Source organism: Triturus cristatus, chromosome 3_2 (assembly GCF_964204655.1).
Source record: "Triturus cristatus chromosome 3_2, aTriCri1.1, whole genome shotgun sequence".
Classification (NCBI taxonomy): Eukaryota; Metazoa; Chordata; class Amphibia; order Caudata; family Salamandridae; genus Triturus; species Triturus cristatus.
The window spans coordinates 701270858-701298391 of NC_140584.1; the positions used below are offsets into that span (position 1 = coordinate 701270858).

Here is a 27534-nt window from a genome sequence, read left to right on the forward strand (position 1 = left end):
GGAGGGTCACCTGGCTGCCAGAATAACATTACAGACTTCAGGAGGCAAGTCAAATGGCATCAACTGCCGCCGCTCAATCTCCACGCATGGAGGTGGAGGCTGGACAGGTTTGGGTGGAGGACCGTCCCCTACTACTGCGACAGAAGGTCCTCCTGAAGAGGCAGTCATATCGGGGGATCGATCGACAGACTGAGAAGCTCGGGATACCAGTATCTTCGTGCCCAATCCGGAGCCACCAAGATGACTTGGGCCCGGTCGCGCCTGATCTTCAGCACTCTGGGCAGAAGTGGTATAGGCAGAGGGGAGTACAACAGACCGCAACTCCACTCGCGACGAAAGGCGTCCCCGAGCGAGTGCCTCCTAGGAAACTCCAACGGGCAGAACTGCTTACACTGCGCGTCTCTTCGGTGGCGAATAGATCTAACCAAGGCTCTCCCCACTGCCGAAAGAGGCCTTGCGCCACGTTCAAGTTTAGACGTCATTCGTGATCCATTATGCACCGGCGGCTGAGTTCGTCTGCTCTGGCGTTCAGAGAGCGCACCAGATGTTGAACCACCATGGTGATGCCCTGATGTTCCAGCCATGTCCAGAGGCGCAGAGCCTCCTGACAAAGGGTCCACGATCCCACCCCGCCCTGTTTGTTGCAATACCACATGGCGGTGGTGTTGTCCGTGAACACCTGCACTACACTTCCCCGGACAGAGGGAAGGAATGCCTTCAGTGCAAGTCGGATCGCCCTCAGCTCCAGAAGGTTGATATGGAGCCGGGACTCCGCCGGAGACCAGAGGCCTCTGATCTCCGCCTCTCCCATGTAACCCCCCCATGCCAGGAGGGACGCATCCGTCACCACTACGTGCTCTGGTTGGGGTAGGGAGAGGGATCTGCCACTGACCCAATCGCGGTCCGTGAGCCAGCACTGCAACTGTCTCGCAGTGCCCTCTGAGATCAGGACGTGGTCGGACAGGTTGCCCCGATGCTGGGCCCACTGAAACTTCAGGTCCCACTGCAGAGCCCGCATTCGCCATCTGGCGTGATGCACCAACAGGATGCTATCAGACCCAGAAGCAGCAGCACCAACTTTACCGAAACCCGGGATAGAGGCTGAAATATGGGAATCAGAGCCTGAATATCCTGGACCCGCTGTTCCGGAGGATAGGCCCGGAACTGCGCCGAGTCCAGAACCGCTCCAATGCTTCTGGGAGGGACTCAGATGCGACTTCGGCACATTGATGGAGAACCCCAGCAAATGCAAGTGGTTGGCCGTAGTCTGGAGGTGGGAGACGACTGCCTGGGGCGAGCCCGCCTTCAACAACCAGTCGTCGAGATAGGGGAAGACTGGAACCCCCAATCTGTGCAGATGAGCTGCGACCACCGCCATCACTTTCGTGAACACCCGAGGGGCACTGGTGAGGCCGAAGGGGAGCACGGTAAACTGAAAATGCTCCTGTCCCACCGTGAACCGCAGGTAACGCCGGTGGGCCGGCAGGACGGGGATGTGGAAATAAGCGTCCTGCAAGTCCAACGCTACCATCCAGTCTCCAGGGTCTAGGGCATCCAGAACCTGAGCTAAGGTGAGCATCTTGAACTTCTCCTTCCAGAGGAAGGCGTTGATGCTTCTGAGGTCCAAGATAGGGCGTAGGCCCCCTTTGCCCTTCTTGGGAACCAGAAAGTAGTGGGAATAACAACCACAACCTACTTCTAGACCAGGAACGCGCTCGATGGCCCCCTTGGCCAAGAGGGCCATAACTTCCTCCTGCAGAAGTTGCAAGTGATCCCCCGAAATTCGGTGGCACTGTGGTGGCATGGCTGGAGGGGTCGCCTCGAAGGGGAGGGAGTATCCCCTTTGGACGATTTGCAGCACCCACCTGTCCGATGTGATGGTACGCCAGTGGAGCAGGTGATGGCGAACTCTGCCTCCCACTGGCGTGGAATGGGTCTGAAAGCTCGGACTAGGAGGGCTTTGAGGCGGATGCTGCTGGGGTAGATGTGGACGGACCGGCACGTTGTCCCCCTGTACCGCGGAATCCACGTCCGCGTGGAGGTTGGTACTGAGGCCTGTGGCTAGGCGGACATGAGGGGGCGCCCCTTCCTTGGCCACGAAAGGGGCAAAAAGCGGAAGTTTGCAGGCGCGGGGCCGAAAGGCCCAAGGACTTGGCCGTAGCCCTGGAGTCCTTAAAGCGCTCCAGCGCACTATCCACTTTGTCGCCAAGAAGGCGACTGCCATCGAAGGGCATGTCCATGAGGGTGCTCTGGACATCCCTGGAAAAACTCGTGGACCGCAGCCAGGCATGGCGACGAAGCGCCACCGTGGTCGACATTGCCCTGCCCAGCGAGTCCGTTTTGTCCAGTCCACATCGGATTGCATGCCGTGCCGCATCCCGCCCCTCGGCAAGAGCCTGGGCGAGCCGTGTCCGGGCCTCCTCCGGACACTGGGGCAACACGTCCTCCACCGTATCCGACAGGGAGTGGGAGTAACGGTCCAAAAGGCACGCGGTGTTGATAGACCGAAACCCCAAACTAAGAGAGGAGAACAGTTTCTTCCCAAACTGTTCTAGCCTTTTGGATTCCCGATCCGGGGGAGCGGGCGCGAAGGAGGTCTGGGAGGTAGAGGCCTGGATAACCAGGCTCTCGGGCATGGGGTGTTGGGACAGAAAACTGGGGTCGCCAGCATGTTTTATTTATTAAATACTCTTCCCACCAATTCTGCACATAGTAAGCGCACATTTGATTATAACATACAATAATTAAATGTGTGCTTACTATGTTTTAGATTGGTGTTAATGCACAAGTTACTTACCTTTGGTAACAATATATCTGTAAGAAACATTAGTTAGTTATAGATTCCTTACTTTAGAATTACCCCCAGAAGTCAGACTGGATCCGGAAAGATTTTTTGTCAGCAGTACCTCTGCGTGTCGGAAGGTGGCGTCGGTCGGCTCCGCTGTCGTCGTCATGGTCGCCGGAACGACGTCGCGGCAGCTACATAGATGCCGCCCTCGCATGCTGACGTCACTTTTTTCTTTTTTGCACGCCAGCCAGCGCAGATCCGGGAAGAGCGGCACCTCAGTAATTTTTTTACTAACTTTTTCTCAACTTCTGTCGGCGTCTTTTCTCGAGTCTTCGACTCCGTAAGGTGCACGAGGGATGCCCGGTTTCAAGGCCTGCGGTTCCTGCCATCACATGATGTCGGTGACGGATCCACACCGCGTGTGTCTTTTTTGCCTGGAGCAGACCACGACCCCAAGTCGGGCTCACACTGTCAGTTGTTGACGCCGAAGGCTTTGCGGGAGCAATCCCGAAAGCTGCTTAAACACTGGCAGTCAGCTCCGCGTTCGAGGTCTCGGTCGAGATGGAGGTCCAGGGACCGGTCACAGAGCCATCGCCATTCCAGCTCGAAGTCATTGAAGTCTTCACGCTACTGGCCAGCGGGCGGGCCAGTCCAGCAACCCTCTCTCTGCAGCAGCCTCCGAACCCTACTAGTCCGACCTTCAGGCCCATCAGAAACAAGTGGGCGGAAGGATTCGCCATCATCTCCCCCACTAGCGCACCATCACTTCGGACAGATGGGTTTTGCAAATAGTCCGAAGGGGCTACTGAAACTGATGGCGGTGGTCGCAGCTCGTCTGCGCAGATCAGGGGTTTCAGTCTTCCCCTATCTCGACGACTGGTTGTTGAAGGCAGGCTTGCCCCAGACAGTCGTCTCCCACCACCAGACTACAGCCGACCTCCTGCATATGCTGGGGTTCTCCATCAATCTGCCGAAGTCGCACCCGATTCCCTCTCAGAAGCTCCTCTTCATCGGAGCGGTTCTGGACACGACACAGTTTCGGGTCTATCCTCCCGAACAGTGAGTCCAGGATATTTGGGCTATGATTCCGATCTTTCAGCCTCTGTCTCAGGTTTCGGTCAGAATGACCTTGAGGCTGCTGGGCCTCATCGCTGATCGATCATGCCAGGTGGCATATGCGGGCTCTGCAGTGGGACCTAAAGTCCCAGTAGGCGCAGCATCAGGGGAATCTGTCCAAATGCGTCCAGATCTCAGAGGGCACTGCTCGACAACTGCAGTGGTGGCTTACAAACCAGGATTGGGTCAATGGCAGATCCACTTCCCTTCCCCAACCAGACCACACTGTGGTGACGGATGCCTCCCTTCTGGGATGGGGTGGCCATACGGGAGAGGCGGAGATTAGAGGCCTCTGGTCTCCGGCGGAGTCCGGGCTTCACCTCAACCTTCTGGAGCTCTGGGCGATTCGTCTTGCGATTAGTCTTCCACTGAAGGCATTCCTTCCCTCTGTGCGGGAATGAGTAGTGCAGGTGTTCACGGACAACTCCACCGCCATGTGGTATTGCAACAAACAGGGCGGGTGGGGGTCATGGACCCTATGTCAGGAGGCCCTTCGCCTCTGGACATGGCTGGAACATCAAGGCATTTCCTTGGTGGATCAACACCTGGCAGGTTCTCTGAATGCCAGGGCGGACGAACTCAGCCGCAGGTGCATGATGGATCACAAATGGCATCTGCACTCGGAGGTGGTGCAAGGTCTCTTTCAACAGTGGGGAGAGCCTTGGTTAGATCTATTTGCCACCGAAGAGAACGAGCAATGTCAGCAATTCTGCGCGTTGGAATTTCCAAGGCCGCACTCGCTCGGCGACGCTTTTCGCCGCGAGTGTAGTTGCAGTCTGTTGTACGCCTTTCCGCCTGTACCAGTTCTGCCCGAAGTGCTAAAGAAGATCAGGCGCGACCGGGCCCAAGTCATTCTTGTGGCTCCGGATTGGGCATGAAGTGTCTGGTATCCAGAGCTGCTCAACATGGCCATCTATACTCCGACCGACTGGCTCTTAGGGATAACAAATGGAACAACAATCATTATGGTATAGAAGTGACTCTGCATCTAACACTGACAGCCACCTTAAGGAAGGTAGATACATATTCTCACCTTTAGCTACCAGAGTGGGGCACAGCAATGATTCAATAGAAGCAATGGACACCCTCAAACGGAAAACACTGGTTATTATGTAACAGTGGGGACGCTAGTTCTGCCCTGCTGGGGTGGGACTATGTCCCCCAGCTTAACCCTTGTCTGCATCAGGAGGGTCCAACCTTGCCAATAACGCCACACTTGTGATTAAAAGCCCTCTTCAAACCCAGCAGCATGTGACACCAGTTCTGCCTTGTTCTGCCCTGCTGGGGTGGGACTAGGTCTCCAAGCAGAGCTTCGCCACTGTCTGCACCAGCAGAAGGGGCCAACCTTGCTTCTAACGCCTTACTAGTGCTTAAAAGCGCACTTCGAAGCCCGCAGCGCGGGACGCCAGTTCTGCCTTGTTGTGCCCTGCTTGGGTGGGACTACATCCCCCCAGTCTCACCCTTGTCAGCACCAGGAAGAGGTGCCAACTTTGCTGATAACGCCACACTAGCGCTTAAATGCACTCTTTAAATCCAACAGCGCAGGATGCTAGTTTTTCTCTGCTGGGGTTGGAATACGTCCCCCAGGTCCACCATTGTCTGCATCAGGAGTAGTGGCCAACCTTGCAGATAAAGCTGCACTAGCACTTAAATGCGCTCTTTAAACCTCGCAGAGTGGGGCGCACGCAGGAGGTGCCCAGGCCAAGAACAGCCCATCTTTGCCTGCCGTAGACCGGAAGAGGCTAGGCTGGGCAACCCCTTTGGCCCAGTGGGAGATGGCACTATCCTCCAGTATTTTACTAGTTGCATAAGCAACGGGAACTCCTCACCTTGTGTATGATCATTTGCCTTGCTGTTGCGCCATGTATTCTGTGCAAAATTCTCCACTAAAGTAGTAGTTTCTCCTATTTGTACAGGTTAACTGTAGCCTAAGCTTTACTATTGCATCGCCAATAAACTGCCAGCTAACTGACCAACGGGCTTCTGTGGGGTCCCTGCTTAAAAAAGCATTTGCAATGCAATGGGTCTTGCTTTTGGGAGAGTTCGAGTTATTGGCGTTGTAGATGGCAATGTGTTTTACCCATGTGTTTTGTTTGGAGTAGAGTGGATGTATGCAGTGTGGAGTGGAATTATGTAGGTTGAATTGGAATGGTCTAGAGTGTTTTTTAGTAGTGGAATTATGTGGCATTGTGTGCAGTGGGATGATGTGGATAGTAATTATGTGGTATTGAGTGTACTGGAATTATGTGGGGTGGGATTGTGTGTTATGGAGTGAAATTATGTGAAATGGTATTTTGTGTTGTGCAGTAGTATGTAATGGACTATAATTATTTATTTATTTATTTATAGATTTATATCGCGCTAGAATCGACTCTTGCATAAGAGTATCTCTGCGCACAGAAAGGAAAAGAGGGAGAAAAATAGGCAGCTAACAAGAGACGGGAGGAAATAACTCAACACAGTGCAGCATTAGAACTAAGAAGGTAGAAGAATTACTAGAATAGAAACGTTTTGAGTTTTTTCCTAAAAACCAAGAATTCAGAACATTGCCTTAACTCAAGAGGAAGTTTATTCCATAGAGTCGGGCCTGCCACAGACAAGGCTTTCCCACCTTGTCTACTCCTCTTGATAGTTGGTACTTTTAGGCGAAGTTGGCTACTGGACCTAAGGAGTCGAGTGGGATTATAGGGAATGAATTTATCTGTCCAGTAAGAAGGACCAGAGCCATGTATGGTTCTGTGGATAAGACAACATGTCTTAAACGTAATCCTTTTACAAACTGGAAGCCAGTGTAATTTGTCAAGGAGTGGTTTAGAAGGAGTTCTTGGGGGGGCATTCATCACAAGTCTTGCCGCAGTGTTTTGTATCACTTGGAGTTTTGCTAGGACTCCCTGATTAGCTGACAGCAGGAGTCCATTGCAATAATCCAAGCGACTCAACACTTGAGCCTGGACCAATGTTTTTCTAATGGAATCAGGCAATAGTGGAAACACTTTACGTAAGAGCCCAATAATATGAAAGCATTGGCCGAAAACCCAATTGCCATGTTGCTTATAAGTGAGCTCACGATCAAGACGGACCCCTAGGTTTTTTACGACCAATTTGGGTTCAGGTACTTGGCCCAGCTCATATGGCCACCACTCTGAAGTCCACAGATATCTGACCTCCCCAAAGAGCATTACTTCGGTCTTGCTTACGTTGCATTGGAGATAGTTAGATTTCATCCAATTTTCAACAGCTTTCATGCCATCTGAGAAGGCCTCCCTCACTTCGTCGGTCAGATGTTTAAAAGGGAATAGAAGCTGCGTATCATCAGCGTAGGAGACAGGGACAAACCCAAAGTCTCTCAATATATTGGCCAGGGGTGCGACATAGATGTTAAACAATGTAGGGCTTAGACAAGAGCCCTGTGGCACCCCCTTGGTGATATGGGTTTCTGTCGACCTAAATGTGCCCATGCTGACAGTTTGGGTGCGGTCAGACAGAAAACTCTTTAGCCAGGTTAACGCTGTGCTTTTTATTCCTATTGCGGTCAGACGTTTGATTAAGATATTGTGAGATATAGTATCGCACGCCGCCGATAAATCCAACAGTACCAGGATCGCCGAATACCCTCGATCCTGGTACATGTGAAGGTCGTCTGTCACCGACAGCAGAGCGGATTCAGTACTGTGTCGGGGTCTAAAGCCAAACTGAGAACTGTCTAGCTTGTCATGCAGCTCTATGTACTGAGAAACCTGTTTGTTGACATGTTTCTCTATGACCTTCCCTAAAAAAGGGAGTAGCGAGATAGGCCTCAGATTGGATAAGTCAGTCCAGGGAATGGAGGAGTTTTTCCTAATGGGTCTTACCAATGCTTTTTTCCATTCCCTAGAAACTTGCCCCTCGGTCAGGGAAAGATTAATGAGACTTTGAATCTGAGGACTCAAAGTTTTTCCTGCAATCGGAAAAATTCTGGCTGGAATGATATCTGAGGGGCTTCCGCTTTTAATCTGCCCCAGATAACATTCTGTCTCAATCAAGGAGATAGGGGAAAAGGATTGCAGGTGTGTAACTCCTTTCTCTTTATCCAGCTCCATAGGTGATAAAATATCATCCATGATGGGTGGATAGGATTTTAGAATATTGTCATGAATCTTATTTATTTTGTCTGTGAAGAACTGAGCTACTTCATTGCAGAGTTGTTGTGAAGCCAATTCCAGAGTTTCACAAATGAATGTAAAGTTTGGTATAAGATTCTGGGGGTATTTCCTGCTGCTAAAAGAAGGGCCTGTATGTGCGATTTCTGGGCATTGCGAATTTCCTTATGATATTTAGAGAGAGCTGCCCAAAAATGATTCTTATCCAAGTTGTCATGGGTTAATCTCCACACCTTTTCTAGTTTCCTCGCCTGCTGTTTGAGAGATCTCAGGTGTTCCGTATACCATACATCTTGTTTACGGGCTAGGCGGGGTTTATAGGTTTTCATAGGAGCAATCCTGTTTACCACCTGGAGTATCGCCTGATTATACCGATCTAATGCTGTATCAACATTCTCTCCCAGAGAAATGGGGCACCCAGAAAAGTTTTCCTGAAATGTTTCTGGAGTAATCTTGTGCCATGGTCTGCGCCTAGTGGGAAGGGCTTGTGCCTGAGGGGGGGCTTTACCCAAATATGAAATAAAAAATTCCAAGACAAAGTGATCTGTCCAGTTGACCTGAGTGGAAGAGTCATATAGCAGGGTATTAGGTTTGTTAGAGAAGATGAGGTCTAAAGTGTGCCCTGTCAAGTGGGTGGGACCAGTATTCATTAAAGTTAGACCCAACACGGACATGTCGGTTAGTAAAGATTGTGCCTCAGCATTGTCCTTGAGGTCACAATGCATGTTAAAGTCTCCTAAAAGTAGGAACTCGTTGTCAGGGTCGATGTGTCTGGCCAATATCTCCAGCAACAAAATGTTGAAGCTGGTATGGGGTCCGGGAGGACGATAAACCAGTGCCCCTTTGTAGCCAATATTCTTGGAGAAGTTGATTTTAAATACAAGAATTTCTAAGTCCGGGGTACTCATTTCCTCTAAGATGGTTACTAATAGATTATTTTTATACACAATGGCAATGCCTCCTCCTATCTTGGTAGGCCGGTCAAGTCTGGCTATTTTGTAGCCCTCTGGAATCCCTAATGTGATAGCTGGAACAGAGTGTGGTTTTAGCCATGTCTCTGTCAAATAACAGAGTTCAGGCTGAGATGCAATCATATCCCACACTTCACTGTGATGTTTAGACAGCGATCTAATATTGCAGAGAAGATTACGACTCTTACGCGAGTCATATGGAAGAGTAGTTGTAAATGGTTCTTCATGTGGTACGATTTGCAAGTGATCAGCGGAGGCTTGATATTGACAATTCGGACATGAAAAAGGACCCTCCAACAGACATCCTTCCCCTCCCGTGCATCCCTGCAGTACAGGCTTACGGATACGCAACAGCTCTACTGAGGAGTATTTTACCAAAGGTTTCACGCAAGCAGGCAGCTGGGCAACACTCGCGGCCATGACCTCTTGCCCCTAGCCTCGTCCAGTCGCGGACGGGCGCAGACGGGCTTCTCTTTGGCTTGTCTTAGGCGCGTTCTTAGGCACACCCCTGCGCGCAACCGCTGCGCGCTTGGAGTGACGAGCACCCTTTGTAGTCCTGAGAGGGCGAAGCTAGAGCGCTAACCGCCCCTAAACCGGAAGTGACAGGGTCTGCCTGTCCGCCCTCCGCTCAACGGTGATAGTCACCGAGTCGGACCGAGGCGTGCAGGCTGTCAGCTGACCCAGACTTCCTACGGCAATACGAGTAAGTGGTGGGGGGATTTACAGTATTGCGCTGCCCTGTGACCAAATTTAAAATTGCATTAGTGCTATTAAGATTGAGATTTAAAATTACTCAGCAAAAAGAAGCGTGTGTCGCATAGATTCACTCCCGCCTCCTGTAACGCATCCAACAGCTTTATGTTGTGTGCTGTTGAATTTTGTGGCATGGTGTGGAATGGATGGATGTGGTGTTGATTTATGTTGTTTGTTGTCGAATTATGTGGTGTTGAATGGCAATGTGAAGAGTTGAATTGTGTAGCGTGGAAGTGCGTGGCACTGAGTTAAATTATGCTGATTGGAATTATGTGGCATGGTGTGGAGTGCATTTATGTGGGTTGTGTTGCCAAGTTTTAAAATGATGAAACAGCCTGAGTTCAAATGGTTTGTTGGGACTTGCAAAATGTAGGGCCTTGGTGTCATGCATACTCATTTTGTGAGCTATTTTAGTGCGTCTTTACAAGTCTGAAAACTAAAAAATAAAGCTGATACTGCGTCTGCAATATAATTGCTGAAACCCATTCAACCCCACACAAAAAGATCTATAAAAATTAATAACCAAAACGAATGGCGTTGTTTTTATGTATCTTCTTTCTTTGTAATCAATATTAATTTTATGGATTGATTTTTGAATAATTATGAATCACAATACTGATGTCATAATTTGAGAGATTTAATTACTTAAAGAATCAAATATTTGTGTAAATAATTCATTAATGGGCACTTTTTCATACATTATTTCATTGTTTACCCAAGCCCCCAAAGGTAGACTGGATTGCCCTTTTTTTCTTACATACTAGACGGCCTGCAGCATTGATTGCGCCACCCACATAAGTAGCCCTTCAAATGTGTTTCAGGCCTGCCACCGCAGAGCCTGTGCATGTAGTTTTTAGCTGTCACTTCAAACTGGCAAGTACTCCTACTTCGAAAAACAGTATGAAATCTTGGGGTCAATGAACAAATAACTATGCAAAAAGTGTATTGAAAGCACCATTACAAATTAAACAACTACTCAGCTTCAGAACCAATGACTATGCCTCCCAGCATAAACCTGAGGGCATATCCCTTTTAAGGACGAATTCCCTCACTCACCAAAGGTGACATGTTTCATCATTTGGGAATCTCCTCCCAGAGGAAAAACCTAGTTCCTCTGGGGGCTACAACTTCCTCGCTGCGAGGAAGGAGCTCAGGGATGTTTTTCTTCAAATATAGGTGGAGTTAGCTAAGTCCACAAATAATGAGCATGTAAATGTGAGGAAGGGCGCAGCGCAAAGCATAAATGAATGTGAAGAAACTTCCTTAACCTTTCAGTGCCTCCTCCTGTCCCTAGAATACGTCTGGGTTGGATGACAGCTGGGCTTTGTGGATTCACTCAAGACAGTCCCACACATAGGAAGCCGAGGTGTGCTGTGCATATCCTGATGGCCCATCACCAGGCTGATGTGTTTTCCTGAGCTAGAGTGCTGGGAGACGTTGACACCGGCACCTGAATAGGGCTGTGCCTGTCCCCTTAGAAAGCAGTCTCGATCACCCTGTAGTGTGTCTGGAGCCAGGAAGGGCAGGGTACTGTGCACTAAAAATACCTTTCTTTGAAGTTTGCCTACATCAAAGACTGAAATGGATGTAAGTACTGGACCTCTGACACCATACACTCGAACACTTCTGGATTGAGGAAATGTTGCCTGGAGGACGAGCTGTGTTGCTGTCAGGAGGGCTTGCCTGTTTACTATGCTGTGCTGGCGTGCTGCTGCTGCTTCTGTCCTGGGAGTGAAAAGACTAGAATTTGCTTTGCTTTCTACATCTTGCTTTCACAGTTTCTCCAAGGGCTCGAGTTGAGCTTGCCTCCTGTTGGAAGCGTCAGGGCTATCAAAGACTTCACCTGCAGTATCAGAGCTTTTCTGCTGAGAGCCCTACTCTGCCAAAAGGAGCAAAATCCAGTTTCTACGCCCTTGGAAATGAATCTGCGGTGTTAAACAAGAAGAAACCAGCAAATCTGCGTAGAACTTGACTCTCGACACTTCATTGACCCACCAATGCCAGAGGAACCGACGTTTTGCTGCCCATGCAGCATCACCTCCCCTGTGCCTTGCAACGTCCTGAGCACAGACATGTCAATGACCAGCACCAACAGTAAGAAACAGACGCCGCACCAGCCCCAGCGACGCCTCACCCGGTGACTCGCAACGTCTTTGTATGGTCATTGTTTCCAAGGTACTGTAACTGAGGTATGTATTAGTCCGTGTCCAGCCCGCTCCATTGCGGTCTACCCCTAATTTTGGAATTCAACTCCGTGAAGCACGTCATTATAACAGCAGTTGCAGCTAGTGTGCTTCTAAGCGCTATAACTGCATTTACTGTTCGAGAATTTATATTCTGATTTGTGTATGTTGGATTTTTGACGTTTTGCTATTGTTTTATTCAGAGTGAGTGTGTGTGCGCGTGCGCGTGTGTGTACACACAAATACTTTGCACATTCCCTCAGAGGAGTTATTCTGAGGGTGTAACTTTCTTACCCTGACTAGAGTGAGAGTTCCTGCTTGGACAGTGAGCGAACCACTGCCAACCAGAGACCCCATTTGTAACAGATGTATATAAACATTACAATGTGTTTATGTTTCAAATACCATTATCTTAAACCACTTTAATTTCATTAATTGTATACCAAATACAAGCAATTAGCATTCATGCAAAGGAACCTACCCAGTTCATGAGGAAGCTCATGACAAAATACAGCAACGGATGTACTTATTCCACCTGTCAATCCAGCACTAAAGGCAGCACCTGTAAAAATTGTTAACAAATTAACTTTTAGCATCTTTTTTCTTTTTAATCTACTATACACCTTGCAAGATTAACTTTCAATGAGAAAGGATTTATTTTACTAATCTGATCATATTTTCTTAGAAATACGGCTTTAGAGTAAGCTTTAGAAAATATTTGTTACTTCAATTAAAGAGCTAAATGTGTATTTAAGGGAAGAATCAAAAATTAACACCGCTGAAATTCCCAATAGTGGTTTCCTAAGCAACCGCGTAGTACGCATATGCTTGAATATGCTATCCTTTGTGCAACAGACATTCATATGCCACATACATGATTTTACTAGTGATGTAATACCCAGAGCTCTAAGGTTTCCCAATTCCATTAGCCAGTAACTCATCAAGTCCATGTTTTCTTCTTTGCATTTTGATACTTGTAGTCCATTTTACTGCATTAGATGTTCAGCACAAGTACCAGTATACAAAGAAATAACTCTAGACAGGGTGAAGTACTCTTGAACGGAATCATGAGTTATTGGCACTGGGGTCATATGTGATGCAATGTGTGAAATCATAATGAGCGCAATAAAGGGATGTTGTGGGTGCTTAACTATACAAGAATCAAGAGCAACCCATACCACAATGAAAAAAGGTGCTTCACACCAGTGAAGTTCAATGATAACTGTGATTATACATGTGCATATACTGGAAACAACAACTAAGATCAGAGTAATGTAACCGGGCAAATACAGGTTTAACACCCAGAGCTCCTCCTTCGCTTTATGGGGCCTTATCGACTGCTGTAGCATCAACGATATTTTGAGCTTGTCAACAACTTAAGAGGTCATCATCAGGACAGTGAAAATATTTGAGGATTGAGTTGTAGATGTTAAACTGTATATGTCTGGCTGCATTACTTTTATCTTAGTAGCTTGTTTTTAGACATACACACACGTATGCACAATCAATCAGTCATGTGAAGGCAATCTTTGCTTTCAACACATTTGTGTCTGGTTTAAAGTTTGGTGGGTGGCCTACCGTCCACAAGTGAGTGGAGATAATAACCTTTGATGACCAGGCCGATTAAAGCCTGCCATAGTTTGGGGTCTAAGAGTGTCTGGCAGAGATCTCTATGCCTTGACTACAGTGGCTCATCTGAAGGCACTGAATGTTTGCTGAGCCGACACAATGTTTCATGCAGCAACTCAGCAAACTTTTTGGTTTTACAAAAACGAACATTCTTTCAGGGTGAGGGGAGTCCTGTTTCTTTTCAGGGCTACCAGGCTTTTGCTGTCTGCCCTGCTGATAAAGCAAAGTACATCAGACAGTGCCATCTGAATACGGTGGACGGTCCACACCGACAAATCCAGGTCCGTTGGGCAGCCGGTGTAAGAAATCCACTGGTGGAGTCAGCGAGGGATCATGCTGGTGTAAAAATGCTGGTTTGCCCGACCATAAATAAAGCGGGTGGGCCATCAGTTTGGTGGCCCGGTATCTCCACCACATTTGTGGCAGATTAAACTGTCTTCTAAAATCGAAATCATTCCGTCGTAATTAAAACAACGGAACTAAAAAAAAACCCTGGAAGAATCCTAAAGGAGAGCTAAAGTATTAAAGATTTTACTCTACATATTGGAGCAAAAGACGTTTCATGCACCACTTCAAAAGAGCCCCATTCGCCTGCATCTTCAATTCTGCTCATGCCTAATCGTGTGCTTTGGTTCATCCATGTTTTTTCAGCAGCTGTAGGAAAGTAGGATCTGCTTCTTATGGTTACCCCTCACTTTTTGCTTGTTGTTACACTGTTTTTGACTAGTCTGACTGGGATCCTGCTAATCAGGACCCCAGTCTATCTGCTTTCACCCTAAAATGTTATGTCATGTACTCGGGTACACTCCAGATTGGATACTGGGGTACCCTTTTCAGTCTCTAGGATATGGTACCCATGGCATAGCTACCCCATGGGCTGAAACATGTATTATGCCACCCATGAGAGGCCAGGCAAAATGGAACTACAGGCCTGCCATTGCAGCCTGTGTAAGATGGTGCATGCACCACTTACTTTAGATATAGGTTTACTATATCTATAGGTCACTACACTTCAAACTTATAAGTCACCCCTGTAGCATGCCTGCCAATCCTAAAGGCAGGGTGCTGAGAGGGGGCACCTGCATGAGCAGAGCCCCTTTGCAGTCTTCAGAGACCAATCTCCTTGGTTATCGGTGACGCAGCCCGACATATAGGAAGAGGGGCATTATATGCTCACGTAAAATGCCATCTCGAAAACGGCTGCAACAAAACATGTCGTGTTTGGTATCAAACACCTTGGAATCATACCTCCACACCGGAAACTGGTGTGGGAGGTATGATTCCACCCTTCTGAAGCAAGCTTCGTGGAGTCACTGTTCTTTCCGGTACCAGCCTTCTCGACCCGGGCAGCACATAATGGTTGCTGCCGACCAGAGACACATTTCTACCCTCCTGCTGCTGAGCCAAGCTTGAGCAGGGGAAGGCAGGACAATAGGCATCCTGTCACAGGTAGGTGTGACCACCTCCCAGACAGGATTTAATGTATTGGGGCTGGGTGTGGGCACTTCCAAAGTGCCTGAAAGTATGCATCTGGGGCATACTTGGTGTCCCTGTGCATAGTCCAGTTCAAACCAGTCCTGGGTGCCGTTGGCTCCTGCTCTGGAGCAAAACTGGACAAAGGACATTGGAGTATCCTCCACACTGTCCTGACCCTCACCTGGGAGGGTCCCCTGAATCTGTCCAACCCTCTCCCGTGGGTACAAAAGGGCTTACCTGGCTGTAGGACTCTAGATTCGACATGGACAAGATTCTGATCAAGAAGCCTCTGAACTTCAACTGTCTGGAAATTCTGAACTTCGCTGGATTTCAACTGGGCCCGACTTCAACTCCCTCTCCGTCCAAAGCATCGTCTGTGCCCGTGCACCATACCGGCTCCGTGCAGGACCTGTGGAGCATCAAGAACATCCGAAGTATCTCCCTTGGGGTGAAGGAGTCACCTCCTTGTATTCGCAGGCACCGTAACGCAACTGACCGGTCTGCTGATTCTGAGCTCCTGCGGATTCCGAAGGCTCCAGCTAAACAGGAGGTGGGTTCCTACATTCCTTAAAGTGGAGCTGCCCTCTCACCAAGTTTGAGGCCAGTATCTCTTGTAGAGACCGCATAACTCGAACCCCTGTGCACCGCATACTTTTGCAATTGCATATGCTTGTTGGCGTTCCCCAACTAAGTGCATTGGGCTATTGATATCCTCAACCTCTGCGCACATTTCATACAAAGGACTTCAGCCTCCTCGCAATCTGTGCTCTGCAAGCTGGGACTTGAATCTGCTAGAGGTCCCCTCACGACTCCTGTGCCTTCGGCCTGTGGGTCCATTTGAGGGACAACACTTCTTTTCTTGGGCTCCCCTGGTTTCTCCAGGCCCCCACTCGGACTCCCCTTGCTGTGGTGAGTCTCCTGGTCCTTGCTGGGCCAGATCGTGACCTTCCTCGACCTTCTACTTGGGTTGCCGCTGCCAAGGCTTGTTGTTGCTCCTGTTGAACACCACCCCCTCAGCACTCAGCATCCTTCGTGGGACAGCTTTTATCAGACTCCTGGTCCCAGTGGCTGCAGATTCAGGGTCTCCTTCTTTGCACCTAAAGCACCCGACATCGGTGGGCATTTGTCTACCGAGCCCCTGGTCAATCCTGAGTGACCCAGACTCTGTCCCCTCTGCTTTCAGGTTCCTTCCTTCAGGAATCAACCTGTGGGTTACACCGGACACTTTTATTCTTTCCAGCAGTGGAATTTCTTTGAAGACTCCCACTGAGAACGACGGCGGTTTCTGACGCCACTTCAACCCTATGCACCCGGCTTCCCTGGGATAGGTAACTCTGGTACTTCGGGATCCACGGGTGGGGTGGCTCTCCAACCTTCTAGGTTCAAGAGGGTTTCTTCGTATTCCACTGGGAAGGGTCCTTAAACAATAAAATTGCAACCGCGACTCTTCCATTGAATTGTATGTAGCACATGGTCGTGTTCTCACACTGAACCCGTCCTCTGTGGAGGTCCCTACTTACTCACCTTGGATGATTCCTTGGGGTTACAGCGATTCTACAACCTCTAGAAACTGTCTTGACTGGAGTCACGGTTCGTATACCACTATTTTAGTATATGGTTTTGTCTCCCCCTGAGCCCACTGTGTATTAGTGCTACTTAAGTTTGTTTCTGTGCTACAGTAGTGTGTGCTTTGTATTTATCTGCGTGTAGCAGATACTGTGAGGTATTTAAGGTGTGTGATAATAATAACGACATATTTTTGTAACTACTGTGTGGTTCTCCTTTCATTTAACCAATACATTAAGGTTGCATTCTGGTAAAACAAGCTTCTTAACATTCCTTCAAGACTAAGCCTGAAGGCTGCTCTCCACAGCTACCACTTGGGTAGCTTTCTAAGGTTATCTTTGACCTCTTAAATCACCATATGGGTTGTTTGGACTGGTGCAAGGTGCCCACTTTAATTTGTGGACATCATATACCAGGCCAACTTCTCACAGAGGCTATCAAACGTATTGAGGCATTCTTGATCTAGAGTACATCCCCTCTTTTGCTATTTGATAATTGTTTTGTTACCAACATACACTGCATTAACTGTATGGAAAACAAATTCATTTTTGGGCTAATTTCTATTTACGAACAGTGACCTTGTAAGTCTTCTAGAAAAAGAACAAAAGCGAAAAAAAGGGCCTATATATTTAGGCTGTCACCCCAGGAAGTTATAGTTTAGGATCGTGTTTCCATAGGAAATGCACTTTTTGTGGTGCTAATAACATTGGCACCTTTGAATCTTCACAGAAATTTCCAAAAAAGTGCTACCATTTGACTAGTTTGCCCATGGAAAGTTTCAGGGTGATCCATCATGTGGGGGCCGAGACAAAAGGGCGGTCGCAAAACAAGTTTTCTCCATTCATTTTTCCATAGGAACTTTAGACACAGCTGCAGCCTAAACAACTAAGTGGATTTACACCAAAGTTGGCAGAAAGCTAGATCTTGGTCCAGAAAGAGTGGTTTTGGAGATTTAGTGCAAAAGCGTTTAGTAGTTTTGAGCAATTAATGCAAACAAATGTCATATATCTAGGGGGGGGGGGGGGGGGGGGGGGGGGGGTAGAGCCTCCACGAATCCCGAAAGATCTCAAACTGAGATCTGATTTGGCTGCCACCACCTCAACCAGGAAGTGGGGCAGCCATCTAAGGACATGGGACTCTTGAGTCCTAAAAGAAAGTGAAACAAAACAAAAAAAAAACATAATGGGGCAGGGTAGGAATAGCCTGATCTCCATTCGCCTGGTGGTGGAGACCCAGAGGTACCCCGACTGGTGGCAAAAATTGTTTTAGTTTTTATTTTGCTGCAAATTCGCAGGAGAACCGTGAATCCATTGCAAAATAAAAATTAAAAAAAACAACAAACAAGTGTGGGCTTCCCCCGGGTGTTGCCTGGTCCTGGGGGGGGGGGGGGGGGGGGGGAAAGGGGTGGGGGGGTGTTGCCCCCCCCTTCCCAAGGCTGTTTTTGGGCCTAGGTTTTCCATCCCACAGCTCAAACGTATTGGTAACAGGGAGGGGGTAGGCGGCCCAGTCCCTTGCACCACATTCAGCCCAGGGGACCACAAATATGTTTTTAGGGGAGGCTTCATGAGCCTCTAATGGCCCGGGGACCCCGTCCCCCAGGACAGCTAAAGTAATGTAAAGGGATGGGGGCTATGCAGCTCCCCTTCCCCGAGCCATTAATGGCCCACGGGAACTCATCCCCCAGGGCTGGACCACATGTGTCCTGGAAAGTCCACCTCCAAGACACCGCGGTTTCACTGCACGGGCAGGGAATCCTGTGTTTGTTTCTGCCTGGCGGGAGCATTTTCAAAACGGCCACCACAAAGTCTGCTCTCAGCTGGTGGGAGCTATGAAAATGCTCTCGTCAGCTGAGAGCAGACTTTTGATCTCTTTTCCTGCCCTAATTGAAGCAGGCAGGGAAACAGATCAAAATATTGCTCCCTGCCGGAGGGAGCAGCATAAGTAGCTACTCCCTCTGGGCGGAAGCAATGAAGGCTCCTGCTTCATGCGGGGAGTCGGCTGGGGCAGCTGGGGCCTTGATGCTCGCCCCGTGGCCCCCAACAAACGTATGCTAGGTGCCCTGAGAAGGCACCACCCTTTATTGTTGCGGGCCTCAGGAGATGGGGTGATGTAATATGTGAGGTCATTAGCAGTGCACTGCAGGGGCATGACAAGGTAACCCGGCTCGTTAGAGCATTTTAAAGATCTGCGCTCAGGGTACTGTGGCTAAGACGCGCTGCGCTCTATTTTTAATCTACCCTAGTTTTGTATTTCTGTTGCCATCTGATTTGCTTTCCCCTGTTTTTATTATAGGACGCCCTCTCAACTGCATTTAAATTTGTAGAAACGCCGCTGTTTAGCGGGTCCGGTCCCAGTGGAGAAACGTCATTGGGGGGATTAGGCCGCCATTTTGGAGTGGTGTTGTGGACGTTTGGGGCCGCCATTTTGAGCGGTCTAGCGCTCTCCTACACACGCGGGCAGCCTACTTAAGCCAGCTCTTCCAGCGCGCAGCGGTTACGCGCAGCGGGAGTGCCTTCCCTGTGCCTGAGTCGTGCCAGAGTCCTGCCCGTCTGCGCTCGTCCGCGCCGAGTCAGTGCTGAGGCAGGGTCTTGCTGCCCTAACTCCTATATAGCTACTCGATCGGCTTTTCGAATGTATTCCCGTAACGAGCTGTTCAATCTTCGCGAGGTTTCGCCTTGTATTCTTACTCCGCTACACCCCCTTTCTGGCCCTTTTCAGTGCCCTGAGTGTGCTTTTCAACTTTTATCCCCTGTTTCTATCTTTATTGATAGATCAACCTCCTTCGGATGTTATGATAGTTGTGCTCCTCCGCTTGCTAAGTCTCAGGTCCCCCATGTTTTTAAGGTTTGTCACCTCAATGTGAGGTCGCTGGTTAAACATCACCTAGACGTTTACAACCTACTCACGGAGAAAGCTCCTGATATTCTTTTTATGTCAGAGACCTGGCTGCATGAGGAAGCTTTGGCAGCAGTTAATTTGGCTCTCCCCTCTGAGTATGCGATTTATACTTTTAATCGTAACTCGAGAGGTGGTGGCATTGTGGCTGCGGTAAAATCCTGCTACTCATGTATATGGAAGGCTCTAGACATTGCTGGCTGCGAAAGTGCCCATTTTCGCATCTCGGTTAGCCCTCACTTTACTTTTTCAGGGCTGCTCATTTATCGACCTCCGGGCCCAGATGCTGCCTTTAGGTTAGCTCTTCCTGAAGCTGTAAGTGCATTAGCCTTAGGGGCTGCCAACTTTAGTATCATTGGCGACTTAAATCTCCATTTTGATGCTCCCCTCTCTCCCACGGTCAGCAGTACTATCGCCGATTTGGAGGCTCTCCAGCTATTTCAGCTGGTCACTCATCGCACCCATGTTGCTGGGCACATTTTGGACCCCATTTTTACCAACCTTTCCTTGGCTAAAGTACTACCTCCCAGACCTATAGCCTGGACCGATCACTATCTTATAGAGTTACATCTCATAATTGAAAATTCTCTCCATAGAGCAAGTGTACCCGTGTCCTTTAGACGCCCATGGAAAAAACTGAAGCTTGCCGATTTTCATCGGCTTCTTAGTTTAAACCTTCCGGGTCCTTTTTCTGATGTGGAGTCGGGCTATGACCTTTTTTGCAGCTGGCTGACTGGAGCCTTAGACTGTTTGATCCCAATTGCTGAGAGTAAATGTCGCCGTGCTGAACCTAGTCCATGGTATGATGATTCGCTTCGCCTTCGAAGAAAATCCTGTAAACAAGCGGAAAGGGCTTGGCGTAAGTCATATCTGCCTGCTAGGAAAAAGCTATATCTAGCTTGGACCAAGACATATCATAGAGCGGTATGTCAAGCCCGGGCTGCTTATTACTCTCACGAATTTAACATCTGCACCAATCCTACCAAACTAATATTTAAGGTGCTCAAGGATCTTACAGCCAGTAGAGCTCCAGTCGCCGAGATCCGCTCTGCCTCGCACTGTGAGGACTTGGCCGCCTTCTTTGTAGAAAAGGTGGAAGCTATCTATCGCTCTTTCTCGGGCCCATCACCATCTCCAGAGAAATTGGAATCTGGCCCGATGACATCTATGTCCTTGTGCTCTTTCCCTGAGCTCTCTATGGAGGAATTTAATAGAATTATGATGAAAGTCAAATCAGGCTCGCCAACTGACCCTCTTCGACCTGCCCAATTCAGAGAATCTGCGTCGCTTTGTCTTTCTCCTTTACGCGACCTTGTCAACCTATCCTTAGTGTCAGGCTCTGTTCCTGGCAGCTGGAAACAAGCCCAGGTGATGCCTATCTTAAAGAAACCTGCCCTGGATCCTTTAAAATTAGAGAACTACCGTCCCATATCTCTTCTTCCGTGGGTGGCAAAATTGACCGAGGCCCACGTCAATGCTATTTTATCCAATCATCTCCATTCGGCGAATATCTTAGATCCCTCACAGAATGGATTTCGATCTGGCCCTAGCACTGAGACGGCGTTGCTTTCAATGGTCGATCATCTACGAACTTTGGTTGATTCGGGTCAAACGGCGGCACTGGTGCTTTTAGATCTCAGTGCCGCGTTCGACACCGTCTCCCACGCTATTTTATTGAAGCGTTTGGTGGAGGCTGGTGTCGACAATATGGCACTTAAATGGTTTCAATCATTTCTATCTGGTCGTACATTTAGGGTTGTCACTCCTCCCTTTCAATCTAAACCTTACCCTATTGCTCATGGCGTTCCACAGGGGTCGGCTCTCAGCCCCACTCTTTTCAATCTGTGCAGCCGCTAACTGCTGTCGCCAAGCGCTGGAACCTTACTATGGTGTCCTACGCTGACGACACGCAGCTGGCGGTTGCAATAAGTGGGGATTCCGACCTTGAGGCTGCTAAGTTTCGTGAGGGCATCAGCTCAGTGGCCCTCTGGATGACAGATCACTGCCTACAATTGAATGCTAAAAAAACGGAGGTTCTTATTGTCGGCAGTCAAAGTCACCTTTGGGGCGACCATTGGTGGCCGTCTGAGCTTGGTCCAACCCCTCTTCCTGTCACCGAGGTAAAAAACCTAGGGGTCTGGTTGGACTCAAAACTTAGTTTTGGCTCTCACACTAAGAAAATTGCTGCCATTTGCTTTGGGACTCTTCGTAGACTTAGACCTATTTTTAAATTCTTTGATGCCCCTACCAGACAGCTTATTGTACAAGCAACAATATTGTCTAGGTTGGATTACGCTAGTTCTCTGCTGCTGGGAGCCAACTTGGCCGAAATATCAAGATTTCAGCGCGTTCAAAACGCTGCCGCCAGGGCTCTGGTCGGCTTGCCGAGATTTTGTTCGGCCAAAAAAACTATCCATAAACTCCATTGGCTCCCTGTTGCTCAGAGGATCCAGTTTAAATCTCTTTGTCTTTCATTTAAAATTTTGAAGCACTCTTCCCCTCAGATTCTGTAGCATTTTATTTCACCATACATACCAGTGCGGTCCCTAAGATCCTCAGGGCTCCACTTGGTCACAGTCCCGCGTTTTAAGAGGGCTAGGGCCGGCGGCCGCTCTTTTAGAGTCCTCGCTGCTAAGTTATGGAACTCCCTTCCTGTTCATATCCGTGCTATTGAGGAACTGACAGTCTTTAGGAAGGCCATTAAAACCTTCCTTTTTCCCTCGGACTTCTAGAGTAGCTGTGTCATGCCTCCTGGTACTGTTTTGTTGTCCGGTTCTTTGTCTATTATAGCGCCGGGACGCCCCTTTGCTGGGGCAGCTGTGCGCTCTACAAGTCCTGATAACATAACATAGTTAACTTAACCAACTAAAACAGCAAAATTTCACTGGTTTTGTACGAGTTAAATCGGAGCCTAACTATAATGTCCCTGTAATCTTTGTTTTTTTGGGTGAATTTCTAAGGTTTTTTAAATTCTATTTCCCAACTATAACGACCCTGTAACTCTTGGTTTTTTCAGTGAATGTCTAAGTTTTTAAAGGTTTTTTTTAAATGTGAAGTAAGATTCCCATTGCAATGCAGTGGGGGTGAGGTTGAACACAGGGCCTGGCATGGCATTGTGCTTCTCCACCCAAGCTTGCTGCTCCTGCCCCCCTCCTCTATGCTATCCATCGTCCATGTCCATGGCCCTGCTCCCTCGTTACAGCCGTGTGTGGCCGTTGTTATGCCACTGCCTGCCCTTAACAGTTAGCCTGATGCCCCATCCACCTCCTCCCTACCCTCTGTTGTCCGAGTCAATGCACCAGCCCCTCACTCCTACCCTGCATGGTCCAATGTACTGCCACTGCCTTCCACTTAGCTCGATGTCCCTGCTCACTCCTCCTGGCCTCGGTTCTCCAATTCTATGCAGCACCACTGTCCTCCTGCTGTCGCTACTCTCCTTCACCCTGCCCTCTGATGTCTGTGTGCATGCTCCTGCTCCCTCCTTTCTGTCCACTATACTCCATGGGCTTACCACCATCCTATCTCCTCGGAGTGTTCTGTTGAGCTGCCACTACCCCTCCCACCTGCCTAGCATGGTCAGATGGCTGCCGCCTGTCCCTGCAACCTCCACCCTGTCTGTCCAAGTTCCATGCCTCTATCCCCTCCAACCTGACCTCCAAGAAGGATTTTTCAATGTTTTTTATCTATATGATAGCATATTCAAAAACATCCAGCAAGGGTAACGACATTGTTTCATAAGCATACAGAAAATTAGGCAGACTAGATGGCATAGTAATCCTCATTTACCATCAATATAATTGCCAACTCTGAACGAACATGCTGGAGATTAAATGTGCTGGTGATATACAACTAGAAACATTACAAGACTGAAAGTGACAGCAAAACAAATTGTGTACCTCTGTTGCTATGTGCCTTTAAATGATCAAAAGTTACAGAGTGTTGCATACCTAAATGGAGTAACTGATAAAACCTAAGAATAAAAAAAAAAGACTTTAGTGGCAGATTGTTAGTGATATTACGACTTACCTATTGCTAAACCGTCACTGAAGTTGTGCATGCCATCTCCCATGATGACCATCCAGGCTATACTGGCTATCCCAGCATCTTTCATGTCTTTTGATGAATGGCAGTGTCCGTGTGAATGGTTGGAGTGCTTATGCTTATGTGGCTTGTAATTGTTAGTCATGGTAGAATTGCCATGACTATGGTCATGATCGCCACCTTGGAACTCGTAGTCACGATCACTATGAGGGGAGCCATCTTTTTGATTATTGTGCATACTTTCTTCCTCTTCTACAGAGACATAGCTTTTAGAGAGGTATTCCTTCTGGCCTTCCACAGCAGTCAACTCTGATTCATTATGTTGTCCTTCAGCTCCAATAGAGTCATCCGCTCCTGCATCACACATAACAAATAATTAATATATTGGTGGCAACGTGTTGAAACATTTACTGATTCTTCTACCAAAACCAAAAAAATAAACATTTATGCCCATTTTTCACTATAATGATCCTCTCTTTTTATTTTACCATCACATTAATTACATACTATGCATATTCAAGAACATAATAAAGTACAGTTACAATTTTTGTTCATGTCGTGCTCTCCATTACTAATCTTGACATCACCTTCTACTCATCATCCTCCACATTTAACCAAAACATCAACCACCTTTTTAATATGGTCAGCGAACTCCAAGGTAATGACAATTCATCTGGGATTTTACCCTGTAGTAGACACCCAACATAGAAGCTCACATTATAAACCGTTTCACCATACTCCTGTAAAATAAAATTTCAATGAAAATAATCTGGAAAACACTTTGAAGGATTAGACGCAGGTTTGGGCTCATGCTGCTTCCAACACATGCTCATAAATCAAATGTTTAAGAATGTTTACATTGGAGAATCGCCAACACCAGGCCCTGTTACCAAGGACCCACAGAGTGGAAAACCATGACCACCTTTATCAGCTAGTTGTGAGCCTCTTACCATGATATCAGAGACCCTCCATATTTAAAATTGTCTACTTTCCTCAAGTTGTTTTGGCTTGATTTAGAGACATCCACCTGTCTCTATGTGAAAATGTAGTTTTGGTTCTTCAAAGGCAGTTTTTACCATTTACATTACTACTGCTACTACACTGGCTGGTGAGATTCTCCTTACTTGACTAAGCATTCTGAATGTTGGATCAATGCTTTTTTCCCCTTCCTGGTATCCAAAATGCTGTAGACTATGCAGCTAGAGAGGGAGAGGAAGGTGAATCAGAGGTAGAATGATGTGCCTTATTCGATGGATCAACACCAACTTGGATTTGATGACGAGATTTGAAACACTAAGTGCTTGTTACAGAAACCACTTAGGTACAGTAGAACAAGAAGGCCCCGCCATGGATGTGGAGTGGGAAGGGCCTTAGGACAAACCAAAGGGCTCACTAAAGGCCACACACATTCGAAAGGAGAGGGCCATTTGTTTCCAGTAACTGGACAAGAAATAGTTTCCTTCATTTGTGCTGCCCCTCCTTCCCAATAGTTCTGAAACTGCCTCATTGAAACAAAATTATGTTATATTAATTTGTATAGTGCACTAATTACCCAAGAGGGTTTACAGGAGCATGAGCAGGTGTGTAGGTTTGTGATTCCCTAGGTGCTTTTAAGAGCCAGTTCTTCAGCTTCTTGTGGAACTAAAGAAGTGAGGAAGAGGCTATGATGTGTTGAGGTAGGTCATTCAATGTCTTGGGTGCGATGTGGGAGAATTAGCGGATGCAGGGAATGTGTGAGAGAGTGAGTGAGTCTGAGCGGAGATGTCTGGTGGATTGGTGAAAGTGTATGCAGCTGTTCAGGTGTTCTGGTCCTGCGTTCTGTAGGGTTTTGTATGTGTGCATGAGAAGTTAAAATACATTGGTATAGCAGATATGACTCATTTTCAATCAATTTTCAAATTATATAATATATGAAGGTTCATTTAAAAAAGCAGCTAAAATAAATCTATTTAAAGTCATATAAATTATGTATGAGTAGCAAACAGACTTTTTATATAAATAAACTTTGATATTCATCAATCTCTTTGCGCCAATAGGCTATTTTTCAACCTTTTAACTGTCCTCTTCTTAGAACAAGGTAAATTATTTACCTGCCAATGGTTTAAGCTGAAGCCATTCAGCATCTGACCTTCGATTCAGTTTGTGGTCCGAAAGTTTCCTTCCAATTGTTGCATCTTCAACCTTCAGTGCTTTTTTGAGCCGCATTTGTTTACCCTGAAATAGAAGTCAGAGCAGTTAATGATTGCAACAGAAAAGGAGGTAATAAAGTACAAAGTTACCTTTATTCAGAGTCTGTTCCTCTACTAGTATACAGGCTTTTTTTCTATTCCCACCATAGGAGTTATGGCAGAATGGAAACTGGTAGAGCGCTTGCTTGAGGAAGTTTTAATGGGTGAACATCCTCAGCAAACAGAAAAAAACAGTGAGACTAAAAGACTCTTGTGGGCTGATTCAAGGTGTGATCGACAATATCACAAAACAGTGGCTGAAGATTACAGAGAAAAAGAAGCCAGTGGCTGCAAGATGCGAAATTGGAGCTCCTTAAAGAAACTACAGAACACAATATGTTTGCCTTAACGGTTCTGGTTTCACCATACACGTCACATCAAAAAGAAGCTGATCAGTGATTTATTAGACCATAGGCTAAAGGGTCGGAGGGAGATGGTTGGGAGCAAGATACACCTTGAGAAGTAGGAATATTGGAGTCAAAATGTCGAAACACTACGTCCGTTTGAAGTGCATGCCAATTATCAAAGGCTATACAAATTGAAATATACATATATATTTTTTTTTAATTTAAACTGCATGAGAAAAGTAATTTATATGCTATAGAGTCATTTTGAATCAATCATACAGCCTGTTTTCAGTATTCATGCTATATTTTAGCACTTGTCACTTTAAATATGGTTGTCCCACAATGCAGTGGCGTCATGTGATCAAGGCCTGCAAAGGTCGAAACACGTACTGGACTGTTCAAACTAAATGCATAATTTGCACCTAATTACTGTGGTCCATGCCTGTTTGTGCGCCTGGAATGGATGACAGGAGCAGAGTACTTGGATATATCGGCCGGGACAGTTACTCGGCCACACACAGACCCCCCCTCTCGATACTGGGCTACACGTAGGAGAAACCAAACCTTTCTTTGAAGTATTGACCGTGTGTCCCCACCCCCCACCCCTCCGGCAGCATTATCTTCCTCCTATTGGAATTGGCGAAGCTTGAGCCGAAGGACCCGGAAAGCGCAAACAACGATAAGGTAGGACAGCGCGAAGAGTCGGGTTAGGAGGTGTGCGTTTGAGGAAGGGAGTGCACATTTATCTGAATACTCTCATTTAACTCAAACCTCAATACAACACATTTTGCAACAAATATGTCCACCGATATGCTGTGGGACCGGGTAGCAGCAGCAACGGAAATGTTCAACAACTCGCCCACAAACAGCCAGCAGATACAGGCGGCCAGTGGAACACAGAGAGGAAATGAAAATAACATCGAAGACATGATGAGAAAGCTAGAGAAACTAACGCGACAAGAGCAGGCGAAATGGTGGGAGCATAGATCGTTCCATCGCTATCTGGATGTGGGAAGAATTCCCTGGGGATTAAGAATTCTAATCGCCCGAGCTATGAAAACCCTAACCCCACCATGATGAAAGAATGGGCTGAATGTAACTTGGAGTCCTCAAGAATGCTTGTGCAGATTCTGGTGAAATATGCAGAATCCGATTGTTTGGATTTACAAAAACAGATTGATGAACTCAATGAAGAACTAAGCAAAACTGGACCAAGTCAAAAACGCAAGAAGAAAGGACTATCAGGTTGTGCAAAGATGAGGAGAAAATTAAGGACAGAAAGGCCTACAAGTTTCAGCGGGACAAAGCGGAGTATGAGAATCGGCAAATCTTTACGTTCTCTAAAAAATATGATTCAATCAAAGTCTCTAAATTCAATCCTAGGAATGATCAAACGCAAATG

At 47.4% G+C, this 27534-nt stretch overlaps 1 protein-coding gene across 9 annotated transcripts in view; it reads right to left on the reverse strand.

Annotated features, from left to right (window-relative positions):
• The window catches only part of SLC39A10 (solute carrier family 39 member 10), a 449258-nt gene that overhangs the window by 99765 nt on the left and 321959 nt on the right, over nt 1-27534 (reverse strand). For all 9 annotated transcript variants that reach the window (XM_085648771.1, XM_085648766.1, XM_085648773.1 and 6 more), the window contains 3 exons: nt 25648-25771; nt 23543-23911; nt 12432-12512 (listed from right to left, as the gene is read on the reverse strand). In XM_085648771.1, the coding sequence (XP_085504897.1) occupies nt 12432-12512; nt 23543-23911; nt 25648-25771 (574 nt within the window). The remainder of the gene's footprint in view (nt 1-12431; nt 12513-23542; nt 23912-25647; nt 25772-27534) is intronic.